The 13,982-nt window shown below is 46.4% G+C and overlaps 1 protein-coding gene across 15 annotated transcripts in view; it reads right to left on the minus strand.

The window, feature by feature from the left end:
* Nucleotides 1-13,982, minus strand: part of LOC118234757 (receptor-type tyrosine-protein phosphatase mu-like) — a 179,887-nt gene that overhangs the window by 4,339 nt on the left and 161,566 nt on the right. For all 15 annotated transcript variants that reach the window (XM_035431556.1, XM_035431567.1, XM_035431555.1 and 12 more), the window contains 8 exons: nt 10,878-10,994; nt 8,956-9,110; nt 8,611-8,746; nt 6,090-6,239; nt 4,698-4,871; nt 3,098-3,229; nt 1,582-1,707; nt 492-655 (listed from right to left, as the gene is read on the minus strand). In XM_035431556.1, coding sequence (XP_035287447.1) covers nt 492-655; nt 1,582-1,707; nt 3,098-3,229; nt 4,698-4,871; nt 6,090-6,239; nt 8,611-8,746; nt 8,956-9,110; nt 10,878-10,994 — 1,154 coding nt within the window. The remainder of the gene's footprint in view (nt 1-491; nt 656-1,581; nt 1,708-3,097; nt 3,230-4,697; nt 4,872-6,089; nt 6,240-8,610; nt 8,747-8,955; nt 9,111-10,877; nt 10,995-13,982) is intronic.

Genomic DNA, 13,982 nt, shown 5'->3' on the forward strand with positions numbered 1-13,982 from the left:
GTCAGGGACAGATACAGCTTTCTGCCGTGTTGCCCTTTTGATGAGAAGTACTTGACCAGGACAGCAGCGGGAGAAGGAGAGAGCAACAAGGACAGCCTGACAGCTGACGAGCAGACAGGGCTTATCATGACCAACAGCGTTCAGGAGGACAGAGTTTCTCTGTGACAGTAACAGTGTTCAGGAGGACAGAGTTTCTCTGTGACAGTAACAGTGTTCAGGAGGACAGAGTTTCTCTGTGACAGTAACAGTGTTCAGGAGGACAGAGTTTCTCTGTGGCAGTAACAGTGTTCAGGAGGACAGAGTTTCTCTGTGACAGTAACAGTGTTCAGGAGGACAGAGTTTCTCTGTGACAGTAACAGTGTTCAGGAGGACAGAGTTTCTCTGTGATAGTTATGGTTATAGTGTTCAGGGTAAGTGATAGTTTCAGTGTTTGGGGTAAGTTATGGGTACAGTGTTCAAGGTAAATGATGGTTACTGTGTTCAGTACTCACAGACAGTGCACCACAGTCCGGCCCTCCCCTCCGTCGTACTCCTCCTGCCACTTCTCCACCTGCCGGATGAGCTTGAGGAAGGAGCGCTTGGACACGGGCGTGTCCCGGTACATGGGCCAGCCCAGGAACTGGAACTGCTGCACCATGCGGTACCCGTCCTGCGGCTACAGATTACACACCCGTTACACACGGCAAATCACACTACATCACATTTACATTTACATTACATTCATTTGGCAGACGCTTTTATCCAAAGCGACGTACAAAAAAGTGCATTTCATGGTCGTAGACAACTGCTAAACACGGGTTCGGTAAGGTACAATACTTATTTTGTACAGCTATTTCTAGCCGAGAACAGTGAACACTATTCTGGCCTAACATCTGCAAAGCCAACTAGGCAGAAGAATAAGCTACAAACATCACACTATGTTAAACACACCATATCACACTGCGTTACACACACTACATCAAACCATGTTGCACACACCACATCACTCCAGTGTTGCGCACACCACATCATACCATTTTATACACAGCACATCACCATGTTACTAATATTCTTACAGCATCACTTTCAACCAAGGTCTATGTAATATCTTTCATTTCATATAATTACACTTTACAGAACTACACATAGCTGATAATGTCAAAATGTCACTACGTGTAGGCTGTCACACACATTAATCATTAAAACACAGATATTTACAGAAACTTTGGCTTTTGAGTTACTTGGCAGATGGCACACCAGTATTCTGGCCAGTATCCCCTGGTCAGGTAACTAAACCCTGCTCAACAGTGCTTCTAAAACACTGACAGGCAAAATGGCCACTGACCAGAACAAGTGCATGAGTGAGAGCCCAGAACTCTTTCCCAAGCAGCGTTGAACGTGAATGCCACCTAGACAGGACGGTCTGTCGCAAGACCGTCACGCACAATCCATGTCTTGAGACAGACCACCATCCCACTGCCACTGCCTTGTTTGACTGTCATACAAAGTTTTGGGAGGGCACGGCTGGTCATCAAACCATTCGGCTGGTCATCAGCATTCAGGGCTAAGGGAGAAAGGGAAGGGCTAGCGAAAGGGTCTTACCCGTGCCGCGTTGTATATGCGGAATATCCTACTTATGATGTCCTCCTCCAGGTCAGCTGACACAAACTCCACCTGGATGGGGCCGTGGCGGTGGACCCCGTTTTCAGGCCAGTACTGAGGACACAGCTGGAAAGAGAAACAAACATCCCCATCAGCTCTGGCCGAAACAACATGGCCGCCTCAAGACATGAGGCTTGTAAGTTGTAAGCAATCAGCACCGCAATACATATGCTTGAAAATCATTAGCCTGCCTTCAAGGCGTCTGCTTGGGAAGTTGCTGTGCTGTACCTCATTTTTCTACTGGGCCTTAAACAAGTATTCACACCTCTCTTCCACCCCCAAAAAAGTGTGTCTTCTTCCCTGGGCTTGATTGCAGGGTTATTGACTCATTCTGTCCAGTGCAGGAAAGCAGGCTCAGGAGTGTGCCTCAGTGTCCAGGGTCTGGTAATGGAGGAGAACCCTCTGCGTTTCTCTCGATTGAGAGAGGAGAACCCGCTCCGCCGCTGATCCAGCGGGGGTAATTGCAGTGAGCGCGCCGGAACGTTCCGCCCCCCCCCCCACCCCCCCTGGGGGCCGTACCCAGAACGGGAAGCGTTCGGCAGACCCAGACCAAGGCCCGTCCGGTCTCTACCCTGGCTACTGTCGGAATACCGAATGAAAGCTGCAGTTGCTCGGGGAGCCGGATGGGGAGGGAAAATCAGCTCCAAACTCGCCTTTGATCCCGGGAAGTTCTGACAGGGCCCCAGGCCTCTCTATCCACAGCCCGTTTCAGACAGACTGACAGACAGACAGACAGATAGACCGACTGACTCCCTTCACTGGAGTCTGCTCTGTTTCACACCACAGTGCCTTCCCCCTGGAGGACCCTTCCTAACTGTCCTTATCCAGAGTTCATTTTACTGGACCCTGTTCAGTCTTTTCCTCTTAGCACTGTATAAGCAACACAACATCCATTACTCGTAGGAAGGAAAATATTTTTTGATTACTTTAATTTTTTTCTCAAAATAAAGGACAAAGCATGTTGCTTTTAAACTGAATGAAGGCTGGAGTGAACTTTAACTGAATCTATTCCATCCAGTGGACTTTAACAGCACATTTCATACAGTGAACTTTGGCCCAGACGGTTTCACATGAGGGGCTTTAATAGAATACATTTCATTTGAGGTCTTTTGATAGAGTCCATTTTATATCCACTCCTGTAGATTTCTTTACATGATTAATATACTTCCTGTAGTGTAGAGCAGGGGAAGGTGCACAAGGTCCTGCAGCACCAGAAGTAATTCTAGGCTCTACTCCATTTGAAACCTGACTGCATCATCACCTATCAGGCTTAATGGCCATGTTCTGTAGTTCCTCAACATTTAATCGAATTAGAATCTTACTAATTGATCAGACAGCACAGAAAAGCTTGGACAGAACATAACCCAGAAACAACCGTGGTGGTCTGGGCCCAGGGTGGCCTACTGCCCGTGGGGGGGGTCCCATGCTGGAGTGTAGTTAAAACGAAGGTACGCACCTGGGCCGGGTCCACGTCATTCAGCATCACTATGGAGGTGCAGTGGTAGTCCAACACCAGCCTCCAGAAATCTTTGACTGTGTTTGGCAAAGGATGCTGGGTAACTATGAACGCAGATGGCTGCTTGTAGCTCTGGAGAAAAGACAGAGAGAGAACTGTGAACATTAACAAATGGAGTGGTGCTTACCTCTTATTGAGAGCTAAGAACACACCTCTAATTATTTCACACAGAGTAAATTGCAAACAGGTCTGGTTTAGCATTTTACCTTTGAGAAATGACACAATCCTAGTCTCAAACACCAACAAGGGATACTATATTACTTTTTGGTTTCAAAAATTCCCCAAACAAGATGAATTATTCATTATTTTTCATTGAAAAAAGTGCATAACAACAAAGCAGCTTTTGGAATTGACAAGCACACTCACATACACGCACACACACACACACACACACACACACACACACACAAAACATGACAGATCGTAAAGTAAGAATCCGACGTGTTTTGTTTTGTGGAATGAGAGACACTGGTGCTGCAGACACCTGGCAAACTGCCTTCCTTAGACTCACAGACAGAGCAGTTTGCAGTCGCATCAACAGGCCCTGCCTTATACAGTCACAAATTAAGGGCTAAAGTGGTTCATTCAGGAAGAAAACAACGACCCGTATTCAGTCAAAATTTGTCCTTAACTTTGATTTACACACTCATGCTTTGTATCAAGGTTTGTATCTTACCCCTTTAATATAAAGAAACATACTGTAGCACATACAGCACAAAGTAACATACACAATTACTGGGATAGGATTTGTCTCTTTTTTTATTTTTTGTAAAAAATAAGTTCTGATTTATAAAGTGAGCAGGGTCAAAACCTTTGGGGTTGGGTAAATGTTTAGCTACATCAGTCTCGGTGACTGTTTTATCGGTTGTTTTTCAGATGTTAATCAGGGATTTTTCATTGCTCTGAATGTTTATTTATTTACTCTTATCTGTGACATTACTTATTGCTGCATGCATATCTGGGGTTTTCTCTTTCTCTGTCGATTAACTTTGGTCCCAGTCCAATCTAACTCTAATGTGCTTTATCATTTAACAGTTGCGCTTTGTCATTAACTCTGAATAAGAAAATGCTACTCATGTCTTTTTCATTTTAAATCTGTGGAAACACATAATGCCATAGATTTCTAAACTTTCACATGATCATCTATTTCTTCACGCACATAGCTCGGCAACTTTTAATTGGTGACTGCAGAACATACCAAACTGAGAAAATAATGCACTTCATCAGAGTTATCCATGTAAGGCCCGACAATTCACTTCTGTCCCCTGTAGGGGACATGAGTATCTGGTCTTAATCTCAAGAACCATATATTGTACTACACTGAACAAGGGTCATTCAGTAAAAATGAAGAATATGTTTGAAAATATTTTCACTGCAGTATGTTTTTGTCATCCAAAGCACTTGTGTTATGTCAAAAAAAACTTCATTTATAACTTCTCAGGAAGTTATAAATGACGAATGCAGACTGAATCTTGGCAAGTATCCTAACTCTCTCTCTCTCTGGTAGGTTTGGCAGAGCAAGCATGGGCGGGGGACGTACATCCATGAGCGCGGCGTTGATGTAGTTGCTGCTCTCGCCGTCGATGGTGATGAGGAAGGGCAGGCAGCGGTCGGGGGGGAGCACGTCCATGCAACGGTTCTTCTCGTGGTTTCGGGGAAGCAGGGCGATGCTGCAGTCCTCCACCCTCAGAGTGGGGGTCACCATGTTCAATGTCTGGAGGGGGACGCCCCAAACCATTAAAACCACACCTCTACTCACATCCTACCTTTCTGTTACAAAGACATTACATTTTTAAATGCAGTCCACTTACGCAGCTGGATATTTACTGAAACAACTGAGGTTAAGTGCCTTGCTGAACAGGGTACAGCAGTAGCACTACAGCTGGGTCTCGAACCCACAACCTTTGCAATATAAGTCGAGTACCCTAACCATTACGGTGGAGCATACTGAAGGGCCCTTGGAAAAAACTGTGAAACGGCAGATGCACTTCTCTATTAGGCCTATTCATTATTTCTCAGTGTTGCTGCTTGTCCTCCCATGGTGCTGGTGTTTATTTCATAATAATGCATGCTGGTAGGGGCTTTCAGAAGGTCAGCAGCTCTGGGCAGGGGCACACAATACAGCAAAGTTTGGAAATTGCTGTTCTCAGAGAAATGCGAGTTACTGGAATTAGGCTTAGCGCGAGAGAGTTGGACTGGATTTAAAGGCTGGCAGACAGACCAGTGCGCTCCCAAGCGAGGCATGTGGTCTGGACCGATTCATAATAAATACTGGGAGATCAGAGGCACCATATTGCGCTATTAATTCATGCTATCGTAAACCATCTTCACTCTAGATAACAGCAGATGTAAATCAAGTCATTGGCGCCAATAGTAAGTAAACAAGTGAAAGAGCATTGCGCAAGCGGCAGTTGGACCCATGGAAAGCACGCGCCGCCGTGAATCTCCGGTTTGCAGTGAGGGTGCTCTGAGAGATGGAGCCGCAGACTGCAGAGCTGGGACCCAGAGAGCTTGGGCACCGCTCGCGACCAGCGCCGCAGCGCACCGCGCTGCACTGATTGCTGGCATCTGCTCAAACGAGATGACTGCCAGAAGTTTCTCTGCAGTTCAAAGCCCAGTTTTTCCTTGGAAAAGGGAAATCTTGGCTCCTCGCCGCTTCTGGGAGCACTAGCGGCTGTCTGTGCTGCGATCAGCGATGGAGGCGCGCTCCTTTCTCCTGACGAGTTTCACCTCCTCAGAATTTTATCTGGAGCGCTAAGGGAGGCGACAAGGCCGCGCAGCTGGGCACACAAAATGGCCGGCTCCCAGGAAAGAGGATGATGGAAAAGCATCGAGCGTGTGAACTTAGAAAACCGGGTTCCAGCTTTGCAGAGCAGAAGGCTCCGTTAAACACCCCCTCGATTGCGCCCAGCCCCCCCAGCCCCACTCGTACCCGGAATTCCTCTTTGATCTGGGTGGAGTTGGTCTGGGGGTCGAGGCGGTTCATGTCGTAGTAGACGGACCGAATCTGGTTGGCGGGAATAGTGGTATCTCCACAGAGGCAGGCCTCCAGGATGGCGTCGTGGATGAAGACATACTGCTCCTGAGGAATGAAATGGAGAAAGCAATGTTCTATGGTGCTCAGACTCAGACGTCCATCTCTATGGCCATTCAAGGTCAACCAGGGCTCTGAAACTATACATACAGCTGTACAAAATGATCAATCTAAATAGATTGATTTTATTTTGTCTGCTCTTGTATACATGACATACTGTAAATGGAGAAAGAAAAGTGCAGCGGATTAAGACAGGGACGAGTGAGCTGCTGCCAACATGCAAAGAATAAATGATTTGCAATCCCATAAAGGTAGTGGATGCTATGCCGTGAAGCCAGCCAGTTTGCTGAAACCCTCAGTAAAATGAGCTCAGAATTCTCAATAGAGGTATAAAAGTGAGACAAAAACTACAATCTCTGTACTCCCATGTCTCTTCAGAAATGCTGATTGCTGATTGGTGCTTTGTGTTAGCAGATCTTACATTTCACCTTCACAGGCCCATGGCTGGACCTGAGACCAGTGTTGCAGAGGGGGGGATCAGTAGTGCTTCGGAATGCAGCCCTGATCGATAAACCCATGGTGCATCTGACCCCTTTCCCTTGTTTTTACAGAAGTCTGGACACTCTAGAAGATGACAGACTCCCAAATGCATAACTTGACTTTGAAATCGCAAGAAGTACTTTATAAGTATAAGTACTGTATAAGTACTTTATTTTTTGTCCTGTTTTGGCACATAAATGCTAAAATTAGCGTGCTCTTTGAGATTACATCATCTCAACACATGGGCATCATTCACGAACATCAGGGCTTGTGATCCCGTGATGTGACGGCAAATTGGACGACACGACAAAAAAAGCTGACATCTCACCCTCAATTACCCCAGAGTCACACACTCCTGGAGAGACAGGCCACTTACTTGATGCTAATTAGTTATGAAATGACATTTCGAAAACATCATCCCCCTGTCAGTTTTTGATGAAATTCACTGAGGTAGGGGTCAGTGATTTTCAGGTTAGGCTACTGTGACATCACACTATAAACCATGTGTGCTCTGTCAACCCCAGATTCACCAATATTTACTGTTAATGCTGCTCTCACATGACCTTTAACCCTCAAAATGATGATGATCCACCAATGGCTCTAACTTATGAAGGTGAATTTAAAAAATCTAAATCATACCCTCTAAAACATATTTTCTACTTCTCGGTTTTACACAGAGCAGAACGCTGTTGTTTGGACTAGATGCAGGGCTAGTATGTATCTCTGTTGCTTCTTATCCCTCGATACAGGCATTTCACGTGAGTTACTCTAGTGCGTTCCTAGCAGTGTGAACAGACAGTAGGCGAACGTTGGCTCCGTAAGTCGGCCTACATAAAGCCGCTTGAAAGGGAAATGAGTAAAGGCGCAGATTTGAGTAAAGGCCAGAGCAGCGCCTGCGGGCTGGCAGGTCGTGCCAAAGACACGGAACACCTGCAGGGGGAAGCGACACACTTAGAAGGTCACTGAACTCGCGGAAGGTAATTCAGGGCAACGTTCGGTCTCCAGTCGCTCTAATCCCGATTCAGCCGCCCTCTTCAAAAAAAAATAAATAAATAATAAATAAATAAAAAAACCCGCCGGCCCAATTAAAACCAACGACGCTTGTGATTCCGGTGGAACGGCGTGTCCTTCCGAGCGATGGCCGCTCGCAAATGCTTCACGCTGGAAAACCGTAACAAGGTTGCTTAGCGATGGTGTTATAAAACTATAAATGAGTTCAAAACGTGTTCCCTGTCACAGCCAGTGCTTGCTTTTATTTCATCACAGGCCATTTTTAAGACATGTTATACCATATATATAGATATTCATTCCATAATAATCTAAGAGCTGCATACGTAACTAAAGAGCCACAAACACTGAGATACGGGGGCCCAGTATATAACATGATTGATAAAACTGATCCAGCTAAAGAGAACCTGCAGGATGGCTGCTTTGTGATAAAGATCAATAATTTAGACAACAATTAGCATTTCAGTGCACATAACTGGAGCCTAATTGGGGTTAATTCAGATAAACAGCAGCTGTACATGTGCTGTATTTCAGCAATTAAACCTTTCGTTGATGGAAGTGTACACATTTAATTATTCAATTATGAATGGCATTTATTTGCTTGGCTGATGCCTGAACATTGCAATGTACGGTCAATGTACGATACTGTTCAGCCACACAGATTAAACTGGAGAAATCCAGTTAAATGCCTGTGGTTAATCATCTTTCTCAAGGGTAAAATGGCAGGAAAGCAAACCCACAAGCTGGCTTTCTTAGCACTGCATCACAATGCCTCTCACTGAACACGGAAATCTGGAAGATTCCGCGATGTGGCCGTGAGTGTTTGCCAGGCCTTCCTGAACCTCGGTCGCGGGCTCTCCGAGACGTTCACCTCAGTCTGGACCATGTTGACTCGCCGTGACCGCAGCTCTCGCACGCAGTTGTAGATGTCGACCACGCCCTCCCTCTCTGCCATGTCCAGCATGATGTCAATCACGATGAAGCAGCCGGTCCGTCCCGCCCCAGCACTGAGAGAATACCCACAACACAGCTCAGGGTCAGAGAGAGGTCACGCCCCCTTTCAAGCTCCAGCCAATAAGGAACAGACAATATAGAGAAGGGGGGAAAGTGAGAGAGGGAGGGAGGGAGAGAGAGCTAGAGAGGGAGAGAGAAGGAGAGAGAAAACGAGAGAAAAAGAGAGAGAGAGAGGCCACAACCTGTTTACAGAGGCACACACCTGCAGTGTATGACCATGGGCCCGGCGTTGGCAGGGTTCTTGGCCTTGACCCTCCTAATGAATCCCAGCAGCCCCGAGGCATGGTAAGGCACACCGTGGTCCGGCCAGCCAGTGAAATGGAACTGCCGGATCTCCCGGATCTCATGGGCCCCCCTCTGCAGACAGACAAACGGACAGCATCTCAGACATGGGCCTTCAAACCCGTCAGAAGGGTCACTCAAAAGGGCTCGTTCGGGGCGGTTCTTCCCTGCAAACTCATTCAGCTCTGGGTGTGGTGCAGCTCGCGCACGGACTGAACCCAAAGATCTTTAACAACCGCGCGGCACAACTTCCCAACGGGAGGCTTGATTAGCTCCATGTTCCTCACACTGGGATCCAATCAGGCGCTTATGCTGACCACGGGGGCCGGCGCGTACTTCAGTCACACGGTCGGCCGCACGCTGGGCTGCCCTGCATTAGCGGTGATCCCCGCTCGGTGATAATAAGTGTTTTTAGGGGGAGGGGCGCGGACGCGGCGCCCTGCTTCAGACGCAGCGATAGAAACGGGAAGAGAAGCCGCCTCCGCTGCCCCTGAGCGAGTGCACCAGGGGACATGCCGCTCAGACTGCCCCACGGACACGACGGGACAGACCTCAGCACAAACAGCCACAGACCTGTTTTCACTCTGGGGATTTAGTGCTTCCAGTACAATAGGCAGAGAAATCCCACCATGAATGTGATTTACTCTGTCTCATCCGAGCGCTGGGCGTATTATCTACCCTTTATACACCCAGCATGGGGAGGACATAGAGGCCAGACACAGGATCTCTTTAATGCAAAAGATTTGCAGGATCACCTTATACAGGTAGCGACAGAGGTTCAGCTATATTTTATTTATTTATCTTAACCATGTTAATGTAGGGTATTTGATTCTTCCCATGGCTAAAAGAACCCAGGGTGTACTGGTAATTTATGCACAATGGGGAGCACTAGACTAGACATAAAAGCCATTGGCTTAAATCTCAGGTTTGACAACATCTGTGTAATTGGGTTAGAGAATAATAAACGGGATAACACTGTCAATAGAAGATTCTAAGCAAATCAATCATCAATGTAATGAGGAAGGAGGAAAGAAATGGCACTCTGATTCTGATTAATCACTTTCAATTTCTCATAACTGACTTCACATCCGCCTTATATTAAAAAATATCAGCCCTGAGTCATGGCAGAGCCAGCCTGTGCAGTGGTAAGTCTGTACTGTGACCTGCCGGTTCTGTGCTGTGGCCAGCCTGTGCTGTGACCTGCTGGTTCTGTGCTTTGGCCAGCCTGTGCTGCGGCCTGCTTGTTCTGTGCTGTGGCCAGCCTGTGCTGTGGCCTGCTTGTTCTGTGCTGTGGCCAGCCTGTGCTGTGGCCTGCTTGTTCTGTGCTGTGGCCAGCCTGTGCTGTGGCCTGCTTGTTCTGTGCTGTGGCCAGCCTGTGCTGTGGCCTGCTTGTTCTGTGCTGTGGCCAGCCTGTACTGCGGCCTGCTTGTTCTGTGCTGTGGCCAGCCTGTGTTGTGGCCTGCTTGTTCTGTGCTGTGGCCAGCCTGTACTGCGGCCTGCTTGTTCTGTGCTGTGGCCAGCCTGTGCTGTGGCCTGCTTGTGCTGTGCTGTGGACTGCTTGTACCATGCTGTGATCAGCCTGTGCTGTGGCCAGCCTGTGCCGTGGCCTGCTTGTGCTGTAGCCTGACCCTGCTGTACAAGCACTTGGCTCAGAGGCGAAGTGTGCAGGTTGATATTGAGAATGCCCAAGAGCCTCTTCTGCTGTAGACTCGCACATGTGCAGTAGGCGCAGAGGAGCTCCTCCAATTAACATCCAGAAGGCCTGGCGGAGGATGAGAGATTCTGGAGAGGGCCGTGTTATTGCTTCGCCGCTTTGGAGAGGGGAGCCCTCCTCTTCCTCACCTTTTCCACGGCGAAGGTCCGGATGACGTACTCAGAGAGCAGCTGAGTCTCGATGAGAGTCACCTTCATGTCTCTGTAGATCTCTGTGTCGTCTGGCCAGTACTTACAGCACTTCACCTGCAGGGGGAAAAAGGGCAGGGTGTGATGGGCGGCGACTGCCCCACATAGTCACGGCCCTCGAGGGCCAACAACTGCTGATTTTCCACCCTCCCTTTACCTGGGAGTCAGGTGTGAACACAGTCTGGCCAACCAGTAGCACTAATCGTTCAGTTAATTATCTGTGAGAAAACAGAGTCAGGGCCAGATTCTGATTTGAACATCTGTAATATATACTATGTATATATGCAGGTGTGTATATATATATATATGTATATATTAAATCGAAAATCTGTGATTCATGGATGCCACCACCAGCATACTGTTAGCTATAATTCCATAATAATCTAACAGAGTAATAAACATACTGTAGCTATAATAAATCTAATAAAGAACAGATCAACAAATATAGTCTCAAGCCACACACCTATGGAAACAAAGTCTAACATATTTATGTGCAAAGAGAACAAAGTAGGGTATATTCAGGAGTGTCCAGCTCTACTAAGGCTATATTATTATACCAATAATTCTTATTGTCTCTACTCTGTCAGTCACACCCCTTGGGAAAGGAGACCACACTCAAAAATCCAAGATATTAGTATCAGTAAATAACCCTTCCTGGATGGTAAAATAAACAGAACAAAATGTCCACACTGACTCAAAGTTGTTTGTTTGTAGCCTTTGTAGTTCTCTTCCGTACTCTACAGTACATTTTAGCAAATGGTCATTGAGAGATGCCTCGATTTGCTCTTTATTTATAGAGGAAAAACATATTTTTTGCTCTGCTCTCCGCTTTCATCAACATCCTGTTTTTTTTTTTTGGTTTTTTTTTTTCAGCCATTCTTTCTCCCGGGAGTCTGGCTCATTCGCGGTCTGCGGAGTAAACACAGCTCTTCCCTCCACACGGTTTCCGATACCCCTCCGCACCAACGCTCCGCTGTCCTCTCGCCCCCTCACCCACCCAGCAGCTGCTAAACCTTAAACTGTTTAGGTAAATGCCATAAAAATATCACATTTCTTATTTGTGGCCCTGAATCATGTGACATGGCGGGAACTAAACACAGTGCAACATGATACGCACAGAGACTAGTACAGGCATGACAGATTACATGGTCCAATGTTCAGTGTTAAATCAACACTGATATTGTACATTTTACTCTGATAAAGCACATTTTTGCTCTGACAGAGTGCACTTTACTCTGATAGAGCACATTTTTGCTCTGACAGAGTGCACTTTACTCAGATAGAGCACATTTTATGTCTGTAAATAGCTTCATGTCTTCAGCGCACTACAACACATCATTCATTTATTTTTCGAAATTGTAAAATTAGGTTGAATGTGAACAGATACTTTTTCTGCATTGGTGATTCACAAAGAAATCATTTTTAAATTAATGCCTAATTACAAATTGATATTTGAATAATTACAGGCTTTTTGGAAACATCTAAAAGTACTTGACAATGATTTGAAAGCGGGAGGGGGGTGTTCAGCTGGATGTGCTAGACTTCTGATATGTTAAATGCAACCATTTTCTTCTCAAAATTTCATTTTCTTGATAAACAACTGCACAGTTTGTACGTGACCACATCTTTTTACTTGCTCGTTTTTCATTGTACTCTGAAATTCAATATCACACATTACTATGAAACAACTGCTGAACACACTGTGTGTACAGGTGTAGGCGCAGGAGCATCAAACTTAAACTCAGTTAGCATTTTTCAAGGGCATGATCTGAGATGTATAAAAAAAACTTTTAAATTTATGCTATGTGTACGACAGCTTTCATACTTAAACAATTCCATCCGAACACAATGGCTCTACACTTTCAAGTTTGGCTTCCACAGATATTCTGTGTTCACAAATTTCAAAGTTCAGATAAGCCTCATTCAATATCAGCGCATGCCTGCTTCAAGGAATAACCATAAGAAGATTTCTGCCTTATCTTGGTTAAGGTAATCCTCAAATTAAAACATCTCATTCCCACATTAAAAGATGTGTAAATGATTCCACAGTCTTCCTGGGATGGCTCTTTCCGTTCCCGTACCACGGTTAAGAGGACAGCTTAAAAATCCCATTAGTGCTAAAAAGAGATTCTCAGAAAACAGCCAGCACACATGTCCCCCTCTAACTCCCCTCAGCAGATGACACACACACACACACACACACACACACACCCCAGTAGCAAAAGCATGAGGCTTGAACTGAAGTCGATTTCTCGGATAAATGCTGGCAGAAAAACAGAACAACATATTGGAACATCTGGAAGCGAATCTATCCTCTGAAAATTAATTACTGTACATAAAACCAATTAAGTGAATTCCTCTAAAGGGGAAAGAAAATCTCCCAACATGTTACTATAAACTTCCCTCTCAACTTAAAACTGAGGGGTTTTTCTTCTTTTGCTTCCGCAGCAAAAAAAGAAAAAAAAAGAAAAAAAGCTTTAATAGGAAAGCGAGGGGCTTTTGTGGTATTATATCGCTGGGAAATAAAGAGTATGGCATGTGGCTGGGAGAACGTCCTTCTGAGGCGGAGCGCTAATTAGCGGCAAAATTAGATTTCGGTACCCGGTGACATCTTCCTAGCGTGGAGGAGGGTTTCAGGTCTCACTCTGACACCGCAGGCGCCTAATCCCTGATGAGAATCGTAAAGCTCTGGTTTCTGCCGGAATGAAATTAAGCGAAACGCAGTGCGCCATTTGATCGCTCCCGATCGGCGGCGCGTTTCGGGAATGAGCCGTTTCAAATTATGACCCGGTGCGTGCCGCCCTGCTTCGGGCGATTTATTTCCACATTCGCTCGCAGGGAAGCGTTCAAATGGGATGGATCCTCGCCACGGAGAAGGCAAACCGGATGAAATACGAGGAGGAGCGGGGCTTCTTTCCCGTTCAGCGGGATCCGCGGCGGCTGGCAAAAACAATTAGCTCGGCTCCTCCGCGTGGGCCGCGAGCCGAACAGATGGCCTGCTGGGATATGGCTGGGAGATTCTTACCGGTCCCTCTGGAGGGCCGG

The sequence above is a fragment of the Anguilla anguilla genome, chromosome 8 (genome assembly GCF_013347855.1).
Source record: "Anguilla anguilla isolate fAngAng1 chromosome 8, fAngAng1.pri, whole genome shotgun sequence".
Lineage (NCBI taxonomy): Eukaryota > Metazoa > Chordata > Actinopteri > Anguilliformes > Anguillidae > Anguilla > Anguilla anguilla.